This window comes from Pygoscelis adeliae, unplaced genomic scaffold, assembly GCF_000699105.1.
Source record: "Pygoscelis adeliae isolate BGI_AS28 unplaced genomic scaffold, ASM69910v1 Scaffold27, whole genome shotgun sequence".
NCBI classification, from domain to species: domain Eukaryota; kingdom Metazoa; phylum Chordata; class Aves; order Sphenisciformes; family Spheniscidae; genus Pygoscelis; species Pygoscelis adeliae.
The window spans coordinates 5,016,930-5,033,296 of NW_008825410.1; the positions used below are offsets into that span (position 1 = coordinate 5,016,930).

General features: G+C 41.7%; 1 protein-coding gene across 1 annotated transcript in view; it reads right to left on the reverse strand.

The window, feature by feature from the left end:
* FAM171A1 (family with sequence similarity 171, member A1) overlaps positions 1–13,112 on the reverse strand; it is a 53,382-nt gene extending 40,270 nt beyond the window's left edge. The window contains exons 1-3 of the mRNA XM_009330598.1: positions 12,995–13,112; positions 11,392–11,482; positions 9,857–9,927 (exon numbers count right to left, since the gene is read on the reverse strand). Coding sequence (XP_009328873.1) covers positions 9,857–9,927; positions 11,392–11,482; positions 12,995–13,112 — 280 coding nt within the window. The remainder of the gene's footprint in view (positions 1–9,856; positions 9,928–11,391; positions 11,483–12,994) is intronic.
* Between the last annotated feature and the right edge of the window lie 3,255 nt (positions 13,113–16,367).

Here is a 16,367-nt window from a genome sequence, read left to right on the forward strand (position 1 = left end):
AAAAGTTCTGAAAGAGCTTTGCTCTGTGCTACTAGTGAGGTCCTGGAGGAAGGAAGGGGACATAAAGGTGCACAGTGCTGACGTTTCCTCACCACAGAGCAAAGCAGAAATGGCTAAGGTGACAGACCCCGGGCTGATGAATTCACTCAGGGCAGCTGTGATCTCCCACACCTCCCCAGACAGGCCATCCACATTCAGGGCAGGCTATGCCTGAGCCTATTGCCCTGCCTAATATACCTGGCTCCTGACCAGTGTGGTGTGAATGTGACTCTTTCAGACCTGGGCTGTCTGGCTTGTGGTTCCCTGTTGGGCTTGCAGCGCAACGCTGGTGGACACAGATAGAGCCAGAGTAATGTGCCTGCACCACTAGCACATGTCCTGCCATTATATGCCTTTTTCTTCTTTCAGCAGTCTTACTCATTCTTCAAACGAGTGCAAACCAAAACTACTAGTTACAGTGAAAACAGCTGCTTAAGTGTAACTTCCTCCCAGTTTTCTAGTACTAAATTTATTGTCAGCTGTATAAAAAAACCCTAGCATCTCCAAGGTTATAATTTGGGACAGTGAAATAAAAAAAGACAAAAAAAATCCTTACATGTTAGCATTCCAATCCAGAATCCCATCTGTCTTCTTAATCTGATTTTTGAGATTTTACTAAGTCTAAACTTTCTCTGAGCAATCCTTCCCATGCTATCTGCTTTATGAACCATACTGCCTCCTCTGAAATACAAGTAACCTTAAGACAACTATTTCTGCAGTCGCAAACCCTCTTAGACTCACAACTGCTCTTCATATTGCTGTGAACTCCCAGTTAGGGAACGGTTTCCTTCAGAACTGGTATCATCAGCATTGCCTTTTATAACCAAACTCCTGAAAAGTGAAAAGCACTGTTTTGTTTTGCTTCTTTTTTTTTTTTAAATTAAGACAGTAATGTTACATAGAAAGAAAAATCCTGAGCAATCTGAGTGATGGCACACTGTCAGATCTCAAATACTGAAATAAACAGAGAAAAGTCATGACACAGATTGGAAGTCAAAGACCATAATCTTATTTAGATCCCAATCCTGCAATTTGGTTTCTGTGCACACACCCCTCTGTCAGGCAGACTCCCACTGACGTCTGCTGGACAGATGATCTCTTTCGGGAACAGGCTGACACAGGCAGCCGTTATCACTTATCTTTTCCTCTGGGGGTCCCCTATCCATGCACAATGTCAGGATATTACCAAAGAAAGAGATATTTAAAATTATCTAGGTTTTGATTAGAGAAAGAAAACTTCCTGCTCATTTAAAAAATGCCATTATGAACTTTATTTAAAATTGTATCCTCTGCTCTGATGGAGCTTACTGGCAACATGCCTCGTTTTGAATCCGACATGCCAAATGGATAAGCCTTTCTGCTTCTTAACCTTTCGCCCATGTGCGAGGTCACTCCTCAGCCAAACAATAGGATTTTCATTTATCTAAAGGAAAACATTTTCCTAGAAAAAGGAGTGTTCACCATCCCCTAGCCACAGATGCCAACTCAAGCATTTACATATCATCATATCTTTCTAATGTACTGCATTAAGAAGGCTCTACTGACAACCATGCTTCAAAATTATAGCAAAGTAAGTTCATATGAAGAAAAAGGAAATGTGTATGTAAAAGTCCTCTGATCTTCATTAATGTTGCCACCTGAAAAGTAAGTTCACAAGTACAACCTCAAATGGCAAACTAGGTGTGTTTGTAGAAGATTCACAGCAAAGATGATGACATCCTCTGTTCAGAACAGGCTCTTGTCCATGTTACAGGAAAACCAGTGGTGCTACACAGCCTTCCCCTCCACCACAGGTGACCAAGGTTTCAACTGGAGTGAGCGTCTGCCACTGACTTCCAGGGAACCCATCCACGCAGAGGGTGGGATGCGGGAGGTCATCTTCTGCTCGTTGCCTGTTCAGCAATTCTCAAGATTATACCAGGGCTGCTGCAGTCCCTGGCATCAAGCAGGAAGAGCCTTACTTCTGTCCGCAGCACTGGTCAGAACTCTAGTAAGGACCACACAACAGGGCTTGGTTCTCAGGCCCGAGCTTGAAGGATTTAGAAAACAGAGGGGTTCAGAGAAGAGCCAACTAAAAATCCAGGGGACAGGGAAGCAGCCTTGGGACTGGACATCTGAAGGACTCGACCTCTTCAGTTATTGCAAGAGAAGGCTGTATCACTGTGCATAAAAGGGAAACTGCAAGAAAACAAGTCAGCTGAGGAACTTTAGTCTTGCTGACAGAGATAGAGTACGACCCAGCAGCTATACACTGAACTTAAACAAATTCAGGTGTCATTTCTTAGCAACAAGAGAACAACTTACTAGATGGCAGATTCACTCGTGCTGACAGACTATGGGAAGATTTCTTTTCTTTTTTTTTTTTTTTTTTAATAACTTTAATTGTAGTTCTAGGTGTTCAATTAAGGCTTACAATTAATGTTTAATTCTGGAGTTAAGAGAATTAATGTTTGATTCTAGGACATTTATGAAGCCAGCCCAAATGGTTGTCTGCAGTGCTTCTTTTTAGCACTGCAATCTGAATTTGCTGAATGCTTTTCTGCTTTACAGGTCATGGGGAAGACTATCAGTATGGTCCTCTGCACACTCTGAGCACTTGTAGTGTGATGACTATAATTAACTCTCACACCTCAGAAGTCAAGAAGGAACTTTTTTCCCCCAAATGCACAACTGACTGTGATTTCTGAGTTTTTCTTTTATTCCTCGCCCTTGTTCTTCCTCAGAAACAGCCAAGATCTGATGCAACGGGAGCTGCATAGTCCAGTCTCTTAGCTGGCATAGAGAAGCCCCTCTGTGATGCCCAATAAATGCGTCTTGCTCACCTCATATCAGTGGACAAGCAGGATCCGGGGTTGTGGAGGAGGCTGCTCTCGGGTGGCACTTGTGGCTTTTTTGCCCTTCTCTGCAGCACAGTTTGATTCATCTGCATTTCTCATCTAACATTGCTTGCCACTGCAAGTGCCTCAGGCATTGCTGGCACTGTGGCTGGTTCCTCTACTGCACAAGAATTTAATTTCCAGGGGACTGAAATGGTTTATCTTAACTAAAATAATTAAACTCAATCCTCAATATTCAAATAAAGCACAGTGGTCTGTGATATGAAGGTCACACAGGTGCCCTACTTGCCTCTTCAGGTTTAAAAATCTATTAAACAAAGCATTTGGAAATTAAAACGATAAATACGTTAGTTTATCTCAAAATACATTATCTCCTAGTGATAATGCACAAAATTTTAATAAAATGTCACAAAAGGAACTCTAGTATAAGAACTAGAGCAATTTATGCCATCTCCAGTGACAACCAGGCTACTACACAACCATGTACTCAAGGGGGAGGGAGGGGCAGTTAAAGGATAATAAAATAAAGACATTCATCACACAACTGTCCAACATTTAAAAGAGGATTTGCATATCCTGACCTGCTAAAGCCTAGAGCATTACCACCAAAATTAATTTCTTGGAAAAAAAGGTAGGAATTTGCTTTAATTAAAAAAAGTATGAGCTATATGCATAATGCCCAGATGAGACACTGATACCCTATTGTTAAGTGATTAAACAAGCATTTATAATTAACTTGAAACTCACACGGCTATGAAACTCATGAATAGCAATAGTTGCATTAACAGGTCTGCCTTTGATCTCTACAGGAACTGTGCATGACACAAACTAATTTCATTTCCAAACCTTGTCTTTTAGACATGGAATTATATAAAGATACTGCCATGGAGCACAGATGGAAGTTGAGTTTCAAAGCTTTAGCTTGCCACACGCATAATGCATTCTTTACAAGACATGAAAAAGTAATCCCTGCTTAAAACCTTCTTTTTTTCCTAATAGAGTCCTTTGAAACTCTGTTTGGAGATCAATATGGAATGAAAAGTTAATGCACTGATACTATTCAGTTGCTGAGCATTAGAGTTCTCCACTGATTCAAACAAGACCACGGCTGATTTTGCAACATCAGCTCTGAGGGTAACACCACATTGAGCTCAGCCACTGCACAGCTCACAGGGATTTTAAGCCAACTTTATACCTACTGCATCACCAGTCTAGTTTGGGGGAGGGCAGAAAGGGAAAGCTTGGATTTGCTTAGCCATGAATGGATGTGTTACATTTTCTCGGAACAACTTTTTCCTAACTCCATTAATAACTGTATGCATCTGATGAAAACAATTTAAAGCAGATGTATTCTATGTTTAAGTGAACCAGTATATGTGTAATAGGGCAGGGAGAAGGCAAGCACTTTTTTTTTTTCCTCATTTCCAAGTAGCTTTAATCTTAGGTTTAATCTCTACTCATTTCCAAAACCTGTTGTGAAAGCAAAGCTAGATGTCACTTTGGAAGAGTGTATTTTTACTTGTCTTTTTTTTTGTTTTGTTTTAAACAAACCACTGTAACAATTCAAACAAACCCAACTCAAGTGACTCTACATTTCCATTGCAGTCTGCAGTGCAGACTTCCACTTTCATCTCAGTACTCCACTGACATAAGCTAATACAGGTACAGAGGCAAATACTCGCAATAAAATTTTATCTAGACACTTGCACATTCTCTTTTTTTCAAATAACTACATAGTCAATGTATATTCACTTCATTCCTTGAAGAGGTTATCCCCAGCTGGCAGACAGGAAAATTAAGCATAGGTGAAGCTGCACATGGTAACAACCTCATTCCTCCAGCCCAGCCAGCCCATGCAGAAAGCTCTGCAGGGTGATGAGGAGCTCAGCACTACTGCTCAGCTACTCTAGGGCAAAACCAGGAGCATCCCCTTCCCCTCCCATCTCCATGGCCTGGCTGTGGACTCCTGCTCCTTCTCCTGTGCTGCTCTGCTGCTCCTTGGACCTGTCACCTTGTCAGTTCCATTTACTAACCCAGCACAGCACCAGCCTAACAAAACGAATGGCTTGGTGCCAGGTTATCAGGTTGAACTGCTGAAGCAATGCAGCCCCAAGTGCCAAAATCAGCAGAACGGGCAGGTGTGGGGGCGGAGAGGCATGAAGTCTTCTGGCCAAGTGCAACACTGGTGGAGGAAAAGAAGGGAATCGGGACCACCCCTGCTGCTTCATGGGCAATTAGGTCAGCTCAGCTGTACCACCGAACCACACCCCGAGAGTCCTCAAATAACTGCACCCCTATGGTCACTTTGGAAGTCTGCCTGTCCCTCTCCTGACTTAGACAAGCTTTAGGTCAGTATTTGAGATGAACACTTGAGGTAGACCTTTATTCTGTGTCAGTCCCAAATCCCAAACTGAATTCCAAATAACTTCCTGACTACGGTACCTCTACCACTGCATACCGGCACCGCGGCAGTAAAATCTCCTGCCTCCATAAGGATAGGATGCTTGTGACAATGCCAGGGAAGGGCTTGATTGGGAGCAGTGAGGACTTTTGCACAGGCACTATGCAGGGTTTACAACCACTCTTGAACATCCAAAAACCTCTACAGCCACAGTTGGCATTTCTGTCTGGGTGGAGGGAGGAGGTTACTGTTGATTTCTCCTGACCCTAAAAAGCATGCTTTCATTAACATCTCTACATGCCAGTTGCTGTGACTTTTGTTTTCTCCTCACTATGGCACTAGGATTAATCGCCCCCCAACTTGTCTATAATGAAACTTTCTTATCCTCCAAAAATATTTATTATAATTTCCAAGTTTTTGAGTTTTTTCTATTCAAAACAATGTTTATACTTCCTCATTTGGAATAACTAAAAAAATTAATTAACCTGTGATCTAGGTGTTCTTCTAGATAAAGAATAAAGACTTTAAATAAAATAGGGCCCACTACAGTTCCCTTCATCCTAACACTGTAAAGCATTCCCAGCTTGACACACAGCCATTTGTCATTATCCTTTGCTTACTCCTTCATCCAATCTCAGTCACGCAGAAGAAGCCTTCTCATCCAAGTCAATTAATTTTTCAATTAATATTTTTGAACCAGGCTACTGTACTGTCTATATTTCAGCTGTGATGACTGCATATATATGCAGAGCATAACAACTGACTGAACGACCAAAACTTGCTTCAGTTTAAATTATCATAACAGCCATGGTGATCTTAATTCTTGGCAAGGGATTAATTTTAGGGCTGTTAAGATTTCATGAGAAAAAAATTTCTAATCAGACTAAAATTGTGAATTTTAAAAAATTACTTTCTATTCCCCTACACTGGAAGTCAATTATGTAAATCAGAAGTTATTGGCTCTTCCACAAATTCACAATCATATTTGGAAAGTACAGTTATAGTTAGACTTGCAACATTCATCTTTCTTACAGCCTCATTTTATACAAAAAACACAAAGCGACAGCAACCAGAGTTTTGATACGCTGCTCATCCAGCTTATATTGCTTCCCATGACTGGGAAGAGCACTGGAGCATACCTTTATACTTCTTGGGTCACCTTGCAGCTCTGATTCCCAGTGGTGCTTATTACAGTCCCACGACTACCACGGTAGCTAGGAGGTCCCTGGTGCAGGCTTTGGGAATGTGTGAAAGTGACTTGAAGAAGCAAGTTTGTTTAGGTTGTATAATTGCCTGCCTAGGGGGGGCCTGAAGGGGAGGGCACTCTGCTGAAGAACTCTTCAGGTTCACAAATCAGAATATTGAAAACCAAAGAACCACAGCAGAAATGACTGATCAAACAAATTGGTGAATTATCTGTTCTCTTTAGAGATAAATCTCAATGTAAAATGCTGTGACTGGCCTGTAAATGACGGAAGAAGGCTAAGAGATGGGCAAGGGCAACATGCCCTGAAGCTCAGGGAATAACGTAAGGTGTGACTGACACAGCTGCTGCAAACAGATCTGACTTTATCTCAACACAAACGGGACCCGAGGGTGGCTATATCAGTTGAGTGGATCAAATCTTTCTCCCCATTCATTAAAAATCTTTCTCCCAGTTCATTAGAAGAGTGAGAATGTCTCCCAGACCAGCATGGGGAGGGGGTGTGTAAGTGGCTAAGCCCAGCATAGAGTATAAAAACTGAATGACTAACAAAAGAAATAAATACATTCAAACAGAGCAATGGACTGGAGCTAGTTTCAACCCATGTATTCCTTCTCGGTGGCTGGTATTGCCAGCACCATGATGGTGAACATATTCTAGAGATCAGCAACAGGGATCACGTTGGTGGTGACACTGAACTGTTATTGCCATTGCTATATTTCCTATTTGCTAAGTGCAAGTTACATTGGTATTGTGATTTCAGTATATTTTGTGTCACTGTGCTAAATCAAAAATCCCATGTAATTTTAAATATCTTCAAACAAGTACATCTGATATGAAACATTATACCCTCCACGTGTGGCCTACCTAAAAGAGCCCAGTCAGAAAGTACTGGACTTTGACAAATGCTCGTATTATTTACTAGTTTGTCCATTTGACAGCAGAAAGGGGTTACTGCTTACACTCTGGCATAAAACCATTTTAGATATTTATAGCTGTAAATATCACTCTGCTTAAGCTCTCTCCCACAGCACAGAATCCCTCAGATTCTTTCATTTTACCTCTTCTGTTTCTTATACTCATGCTGCAAAACACACATCTGTTTAAAAGTAACACTATCACGAAGGGCTGCTGGCATTCTTAGTTTGACAAATACATCCACTTTCCCGTTAACAAGCAGATACGTAGAACTGAAAACATTCCAGCAGCGCTCTCTGCTTCCTTGGCGCAGACATCAACATGAATATTTTGTAGGCCATTTAGTCTATACATTAAGTGAGCATTTTGAAGTATTATACGGGTTTAAACAAACAGCTGTATGTTTGGAAAGTGATCTATTGCATACAAGCAATGTTTAAAGGGGAAGGAGAAGGAAGGAATTTCTAAATAACCGTGTCATACAGACGCTAAACTTATATACAGAAGCTGCATTGACAGGATGTGCTGGGGAAATTCGCTGGGAAGCAAATGAAAAAGTACATACACAAGACCAATGGTCAACTTCTGAAAGGGCAAAATATGCTCTATTATGTTGTGCCTAAGATTAATATATGGTTAGCAGAGGAAGGGTTCGTGTAGGTTATGCATACATGTACACATATATGTATGCTAAATTAAACTGAAAATAAAAGGTACAGCTAATCACACTAAAAATGACAGCATTTACTTAAAAGTTTCCTCAACACTATCAGTCCATATCACTGCCCTGAAACCCATTCTAAAAAGAAGTTAAGAAAATAGGTATTTCACACAGGGATATAACCTCTGGGGTTTTTTTGTTTGCAATTTAATTCTTTTCTCACATTTACAAAGGAACTGCTAAGAAAAATACCAGTATTCAACAGTTAACCAATATTTTAAAGGAACCAGCCCAATAAATTTAAAACCTATTCTACCGTATTTAGTCATAAATACAATTCCAGTGAGTACTATAGGAGTGCTAACCACCTTGCAAACATGTATAATAGAGATACCAGAATCCTCATCTTTCCTTCCAAAATTTAACAGCTTTAGGAAATCTATAAATACCAATTTTTAGCAGTATCATGCTACGTATTTTTTTATTTGACATCCACTTCTCTGAACACTATACACTTCATTTTAAAGTTCAGATAATTTCAACATGTCCTGGGATTTGCGAAATTAACATTCCGCAATACAAAAATAAGGTATTCTTCCTGCTTTGCTGAGCATATGTTCTAAATCGAAATTGCTCTTCACTTTTTTTTTTTCCCCTCTTCACATTAGGCCCTGGGAAAAAAACCTAAACACATAACCCAATGTGTGTGTGTGTGCATACACACACTCACAACCTGCAGCAAGCAGTTTTACTGCTTTTCAACAACTGGTCTAATAACCCAAGTGGCCAGTTCTTCTCTTGAGGTTACAAAATTACTTAAGGGAAGAGTGAAAGGAGAGGAGATTGCCATTATTGCTCAAAGCCAGCCCGAATTCCCAGGCAGCCTTGTGCTACCGTACTAGCACTACAGAGACTTCTAGCCATCAGCTGACAGAGCACAATATGCATCATTTTAGAGAGCTTTCAAAGTAGAGAGGTTAGGAAATCTAGCAGCACTCATCCAGTAGGAACTGGATGTCTACTCCAAGGATGCTGATGATGAGTTGCCTTAGATGTTTACTAAGACAAAAGGACCTTTGGGTCCACTGCTGTAGTACAGTATCAGCCAATGCAGTGCAGCAAAACAGTGACAGTTCCAATTCTACGTAGTTAAAACAAAATTATACAGGCACATTAACATCCTCTACCCACACACATGTGGATGCAGTATAGGAGAGACAAAATAATTAAAAATCAATTCCAAATTGCCTTAAATGGCAATGTAAAACAGTGTATCTGCAGACTCAAGTTTCTCCCAGAAATGGCTGAGTTACGCTAATGCCAAGATGTTCAGTGTGAGCAAGAAGGATTTTAACTTTGGCTTTGGACCATTCAATCAGATACTCCCATCTGAGTGGGTAGTTAACTAAAGAAAAAGGGTTGCAAGTAGCAATCATTAGTAGCTAATGTGAATGAAACAACCTTTAATATTTGACCTTTAAGTTCATCTTTCTGGCCATTAAATGAATATTAAAATTGGGCTGAAATTATTTTGTCGTTATATTCACACTGACCACAAAAACCCTGGGATCACAGCATGCAGTATGCAAGATAACTCAGGTGATTCTTATGTTACCTGCAGTACCAAAGCCAAGCAAAACACATTTCGTATTCTTTTAAATGGGTATGCTTATATATAAAACAGTGCTGTCTACTTTGAAGGCTGCTTGTGAAATTAATTTTTGTTATTGCCATGTTAAGACTGCAGTAAGGTGGGTGGAATTTCTTAAAAATCTCTTTTCAACTAGGAACCTCACCAAGCGTATTTTCTAGAGCCACCGCTCCAATTCCCTTGGTAGAAAGGACTTTTAGAAAATCAAATAGGTACCTGTGAAGCATAATGGGTGAAATTTCATGATTCACTTAGGGATGCGGTGCTAAACTTGCTATCAACACAGACAGTGGTAGGAGCAGATGGCTTTGCGGGCCACAAGCTACTTCTGCACCATGCCTATCCTTTTCCACAAATTAGAGGGGTTTCCTGGCAAGATGCCCTGGGGACTACCTGTTACACCAGCCGCAACAAAGCCTGGACCCTGAAGACATGTGGCCTTGGCCTTAAAGGTTCTCTCATTTCTGCTGCCCAGGCTACGTTAGAGGGCATGGGGAAAGGGTCTGCGAAAGGCAGCTGTACTCCAAGCCAGGAAGCCTCTCTGGCAGGCAGAGCAGTTGCAGAGCATCTTCCCCAGCCCAGGTTCCTGGAGCAGCATAAGAAGGTGCACGAGGCTGATGGTCTCACCCAGGAATCCCAGTCTGGGGATCCACTCTTGTGCTGAAGTCTTAGAACAACCTCGACTTAAAACAACCACTTCTTTGGCCTGATGAGCTACTGCTGAAATAACTTGGACAAGATGACAAGACATGTTTAGTACCTCAGCTATGAATTTTCAGAGCTGTTTGTCAAACACCTTGCTTCATATTTAGGTACCTTTGCCCTGCTATCCTCCCACTCCAAAATTCCATCACTTACTGATATATGTTTTCAAAAGGAAAACGAGAAAGCTCTGCTAGAGATTAATTCAATCAAGCGATTAAAATTAAAAACCTGAAAAAAATGCATTTACACTACAGCAATATGTCTTGTTTAAGCTTAGTTTTATTTAAATAGCAGTTATAGCCAATTATAGCAAATATGTTTGAATAGAAGTCCTGCCACAGTTAAAAAAACCTAACAAAACACATATATTTTACTTTTGGCTCTCTTTGCAGAAGTTTGAGACAACGCATCCCAAGTTTCACATGAGATTGTACCACCGTGCAGAGAAAATACATTTCAGAAGTTCATGCTACAAAGTGCACAGGAATTTGAAACTGCTTTTTAAATTAAGACTACTCGTTTTTCAACAGCTTAATTGCAATCCTTGCTAACTTTGCTCCTGAAAAAAGTCCTCTTGAAAATACGCATCCTTTTTAGATCGCTTACTGCAGTGACAGCAGGCACACTGATTCCAGCAAGTGTGGCAGCTCAGTTCTGAAGTTAACAAACGTTTTTCTCAAATCAATGAAATCCAGAGTTAAAAGCAGCCCACAAAATCATGTAGCACAATATGTTGAATATTTGGAACGTGGTATGACCATTAAGTTCAGAGCAGCAGGAAAGCTACTTGATACACCAGAGTCCTGGGCTCTCACATCTAGGGTGAGGAAAACACAGGTTCCAGCAGACTCACAACAAAAACAGCATCTTCTCATTTTGTGTGGGCAGCCCTAATTACTCTTGTATATCACTCATTTGCAACAGTTAACAGGTGGGTACTTGACCTATTCCCTTTCAAGGAAAGCAATCACCTACTGGTCTATTATGTTTTTCACTGCAGTATTTTTCAGGCTCTGTACAAGGCCCTTGAACCTACAGGTTACATCAAGAAATTCACAAGTGACGCCTGAAAAAGAGCAAGTCTTAAAAAAGAAGCCACGAGGCTTACTGGTGTTATACTGGCATTTTTATTGTTACTGGAATTTTTTATATTTTTAATAGGATCCATAAAAGCACAAAGGCTGAAAACCATTGCTGAATCATAAAGGAAATCTATTAAGATGACAGTGGGGTTGCTTCTTGGTTTTTGGTTCTTAAGAAGCAGATACTCACAGACTCTATTTAGGAAAAGGAGCTTCAAACTAGGAGAAAAATTGTACAATAACAGAAGGTGAAATGTAATTAAGATAGGGCAGCATCTAGCTTTTGCATGAGTTAAACCAAAGCCTATGAATAAATTTATTCTAACAATTTGTTAGCTTGCAGAGGATCTACAGAAGGTTTCATGTTCAGTGGGACTTTCACCTCATATTAGATAAAAAAAAAAGAGTGAATGTACCCTTGTGAAGGGAAAGGCCTTTGGGCTGAGTTGGTGCGAGCAATAAATGGACTTTAACACCCACAGGCAGAGACAGCTAACACAGCTGGGAACCTGCCCGGTTACCTACCATGTCTGTCAGCTTGGGTAGGATGGGAGGGGACAGGAAGACATGGGAAGAGGTAGACATTCTCCATCCACTGCAACAAGGAAATGAGAACAAGCAGAGATGCTAATGGGAAAGGCAGAGGTCTGCAGATGCTGTCTCTCCGTCTTGCTGGAGTATTTAAAAAAAAAAAAAAAAAAAGGATTTTCTCCCTGAATATTGGAGCCTCCTTCCTTTGTAAGTCTTTATCATAGTAATTGCATGATTACTTTATTTATTTATTTTTTATTACTAATTGCATGCAGAGAGGAAACGAGAAAGGCAAAAGCCCACATACGTTGAGGTGTTAGAGCGTGTCCAGAGAAGGGCAACGAGGCTGGTGAGGGGTCTGGAGAACAAGTCTTATGAGGAGCGGCTGAGGGAGCTGGGGTTGTTTAGCCTGGAGAAAAGGAGGCTGAGGGGAGACCTCATCGCTCTCTACAACTACCTGAAAGGAGGTTGTAGCGAGGTGGGTGTTGGTCTCTTCTCCCAAGTAACTGGCGATAGGACGAGAGGAAATGGCCTCAAGTTGTGCCAGGGGAGGTTTAGATTGGATGTGAGGAAAAATTTCTTTACTGAAAGAGTAGTTAAACATTGGAACAGGCTGCCCAGGGAAGTGGTTGAGTCACCATCCCTGGAGGTATTTAAAAGACGTATAGATTCAGCGCTTAGGGACATGGTTTAGTGGGCATGGTGGTATTGGGTTGACGGTTGGACTCGATGATCTTAGAGGCCTTTTCCAACCTTAATGATTCTACGATTCTATGAATTCCCATCAGTTCTAGATTTGACTGTTGCAATTTGCTCTTACTTGGACCTGCCTTAAAATTGATCCAAGAGCATCAAGAGAAGCAAGACGCAGAGAAAATTTTTTTCCTTGGTGTGGTAGTGGAAGTGTAACACCCACAAGCTACAGGCCCTGATCGCTGATACACTCATTGCTCCGCTTTCCTTACCTGCCAAGTTCTTCAGGACCGAGGTGTAAGGCAGCAGGGGCAGGGCACAGCTATGTTCCCTACAGACAGCAAAGAGCAGCTGGGCTTCCTTAGTGTTCTGCCGGGGGGTTTGCTCCATCCCCCACAGCTGGACCTACATATTTCACTGACATCATCCAAGACTCACTCTTCCAGCACGTCCACCCTAGATACTGCCAACATCTGCTTTGGGCCAGAACACCTCGGCCTTTTGACTCCCATTTCCCCTTTCTCTTTGGGATCATTTGCTACGTTTTATTTATTACAGCAGCTGGCTGTTCAAGTTTAAGATCGTCCTACGCATGTGGGGTTTGTATACGCAAAGTATCATCTCCCCCTGGATGTGGGAGCGTTGGGACAAAAAAAAAAAAAATTTGAGTATTTCAGGCTGCTGTCTTTGATTTGCACAGGACTACATTACTGCTGCATCCCAAGATGCTTCAGTCCAAGGGCTGTATGCAGCCATGTTGTCATGGAGCCAGGCTGCAGAACAGGGCAGCTCTGCTCAGCAGCTGGCATACTCTCCTGCAGGCCCACCAGGTCATTGTGGCCTCTTACCTCCCACAGATACCACCCTCAACCCTGCCACCTCAGGGCTGTCAGCTAGCTGGTGAGGAAGTGAGGTGGAGAGGGGAGCAAAAAAAATAATCCAAGGCTCTGCCTTCTCCCTTCGCAGCAGTCAAGACAGGCTCTAAGAGATACAAACACTTCTCTACCCACACACTGTGCTCTGATGGTGCACAGGGACTGCAGGAATATTACAGACATCTCCCCCTCCCTCCTTCCCCCCAGAGACAAGAGTGACTCATACAAGTACTGACTTCACATCATGCAAGCATCAAAACCAGCAGTAGGGTATCAGGGGGTGGGGGGGAGGTTTGTCGAACAGCATGTCCTGAAGCCACCCGAGTTGTGCAAAACCACCAATTCCAGTCTTCCGCTATGGGACCTAGGGAAATTTCTTGGCTCTCAGGTCTGTATGCACTGCTTCAGCTGATCCCAGTCCTGTGCTGGGAGGAGACCGAGGAGTATGCCATCCCCTCTGACTCCAGCAACTTGCTTTCCACAAGATGAAGTTTTGGAATAGCTGTAAACCATCCGGGTCCTGCCCTGGCCAGAACTGCAACGCACGTGATGGATCCCTCTCCCCCCCTGAAGCTTTGGCATAGCTTGTGTGACAGCACTCAGCATCTGGGGCACTTGCTGCAGTTTGCAAGGTAAAACCAGAGCAAGCTGCAATGAGAAAGGCATCTAACATGGCTCTTGCAAACACTTAAGTAAACCGTGGGTTAAGGCAGCTAAATAAGTGCTAGAAGATGATCTGCACATTGCTTTATGGAAAAAAAAAAGTCAAATGGAACAGATGTGTCACTCACAGCGATGAACGGTGGTGGAAGACTTCTATACATCTTTGAAACACATCAGCAATCAGATATGAAGCAATATCTAAAGTGAAAACTAGTAAAAATAGTATGCTTAAATGCAAAATGTGTGTCATAGCTGCTTTTTCTATCCCACCTCAACTCCAAAAATCTTTGTGGTTTTTTTGGATGTGAAACGACCAATTTTTTTTTTTGTAAATTAGTTTAATTATGTTACTCATGGCCAGTAAAATTTTTGCTAGCTTTTACACAGAAATTTTCCGCTAGTTTTATTTGAAATGCTCACTGGTGCTGCAAAGGACAACTGCAGGACACACTCACTTCCAGGTTAAGCTACTTCAGAAACCGCAAGCTTTAACAAGTCTGGAAAATGAAGTTTCCTGAGTAGTCTGTATACACCTCCACAATTCCAGAGGCTGTAGGGATCTGCACTCCTATGTCACCAGCACACCTTTGGGAAAAAGTCAAGCAACATTTGGAGCGTAAGGTTAGGCTCCTATTTTTGAATACTCTCACACGTATACATCTAACAAACTAGTTCTGAATTGTTCAAATGGTTAGTACATGAAGAAAATAAGTAGTTCTTAACACTAATGCAATTCCACTTTGAAGTGCCAGAGACCGTACAGAATGTAGAAAGTATTTACCAGGCAGTTCTTTGGTTTTACACCCTACTCACATACAGCTATCGGACTACCATAAACGAGCACCCAAAAAAGCAAGCTTCTGAGGTGCAAGCATATGGAGAACACCACCAAAGTCAACAGTACTAGAAGTGTGAGTAGCATTGCCTATCATACCTACGTTCTACGGACTCACAGGTTTCATTTGCAGTATTTTGGCTTTTGCTGTACTGGGATTTTTGAGATATTCAAAAGCACCATTAGTGAGGACAGCTTATTAATAAACAGAGTTGTAACTCAAGCCTTGTACACTACAATCTGAAGATTTAATCAACCTGTGTTTTTAATAGAACACACACAATACATTCATAGTTTACAAAAGAGCTTCAAAAAAACCCCACAAAATAGCGTATTTAAAATTATTCTTACTTTTATCTGGTCTTAAAAATCCTCCATTCATATTTACAATTCACATCTAGTACAAAAAGACTCCTTTTTTAAAGGTCAAGTTCTGTGAAGAAATAATAAAAAACCTAAATCATCCGACGTCTATGAAACTTAATTCCAAGAATACCACTTTAACAGTAGCTTTAATGTAGGAAAACCAGCTGTTAAGTTCACCAAGTGACCAGACCCCTCCAGTTTCCAGCCTGGGTTCTGCCCAGACTTGGAGACAGAGTCAGGTAGAAAGGTGACTGGCTGAAGTTTTGTAAGGAAGAAAGCATAACAAGCACTCCTGGGGTTTGAGGGAATAGACTACGGGCAGACATGGAAGAAGTTTCTCAGTTCTAGATACTCCTTCATGCCAAGGAGCCTGACTATATTGCACGTCTAGCCAACATGCTCTTTCCCACATTGCTCCTCCAGGGAAGTGTGACAGATGCTACAGTATGACACATGGGACCAACAGAGAACCAGGTGACTGCAGGGGAACAAATGTTTCTATTAACTTTTTTTTTTTTTTTTAGTTTTTAATAAAAGAGATTGATAAGGGCTTGGTATTTTGTGAACTGCATGGTGACCACATAGAAGTATTTCTTCACTGTGCTGAAGGGGAGACTGCCTCCCCAGCAAGTATGTTCACAATGTCTCTTTTATTCAAAGCTAGCTCAAGACGGCTCACAATGGGGTGAGTGGGCTGAAGATGACAACCTCCTTGTGAGAACAAGCAGGAATCTGTTGACGCACTAATCGCTGCCTTGATTTTTCACTGCAGAACCCCTCGCGTGCCTGTTTCAGAAGCCAACTCTCACCCTGCTTTGCTGCCACAGCAACACAGGAACCATTATATGGGAGTGCTGAAAACGGATTTCCTTGCATTCCTGAAACCAAGGGACCCAGCAGCAGACA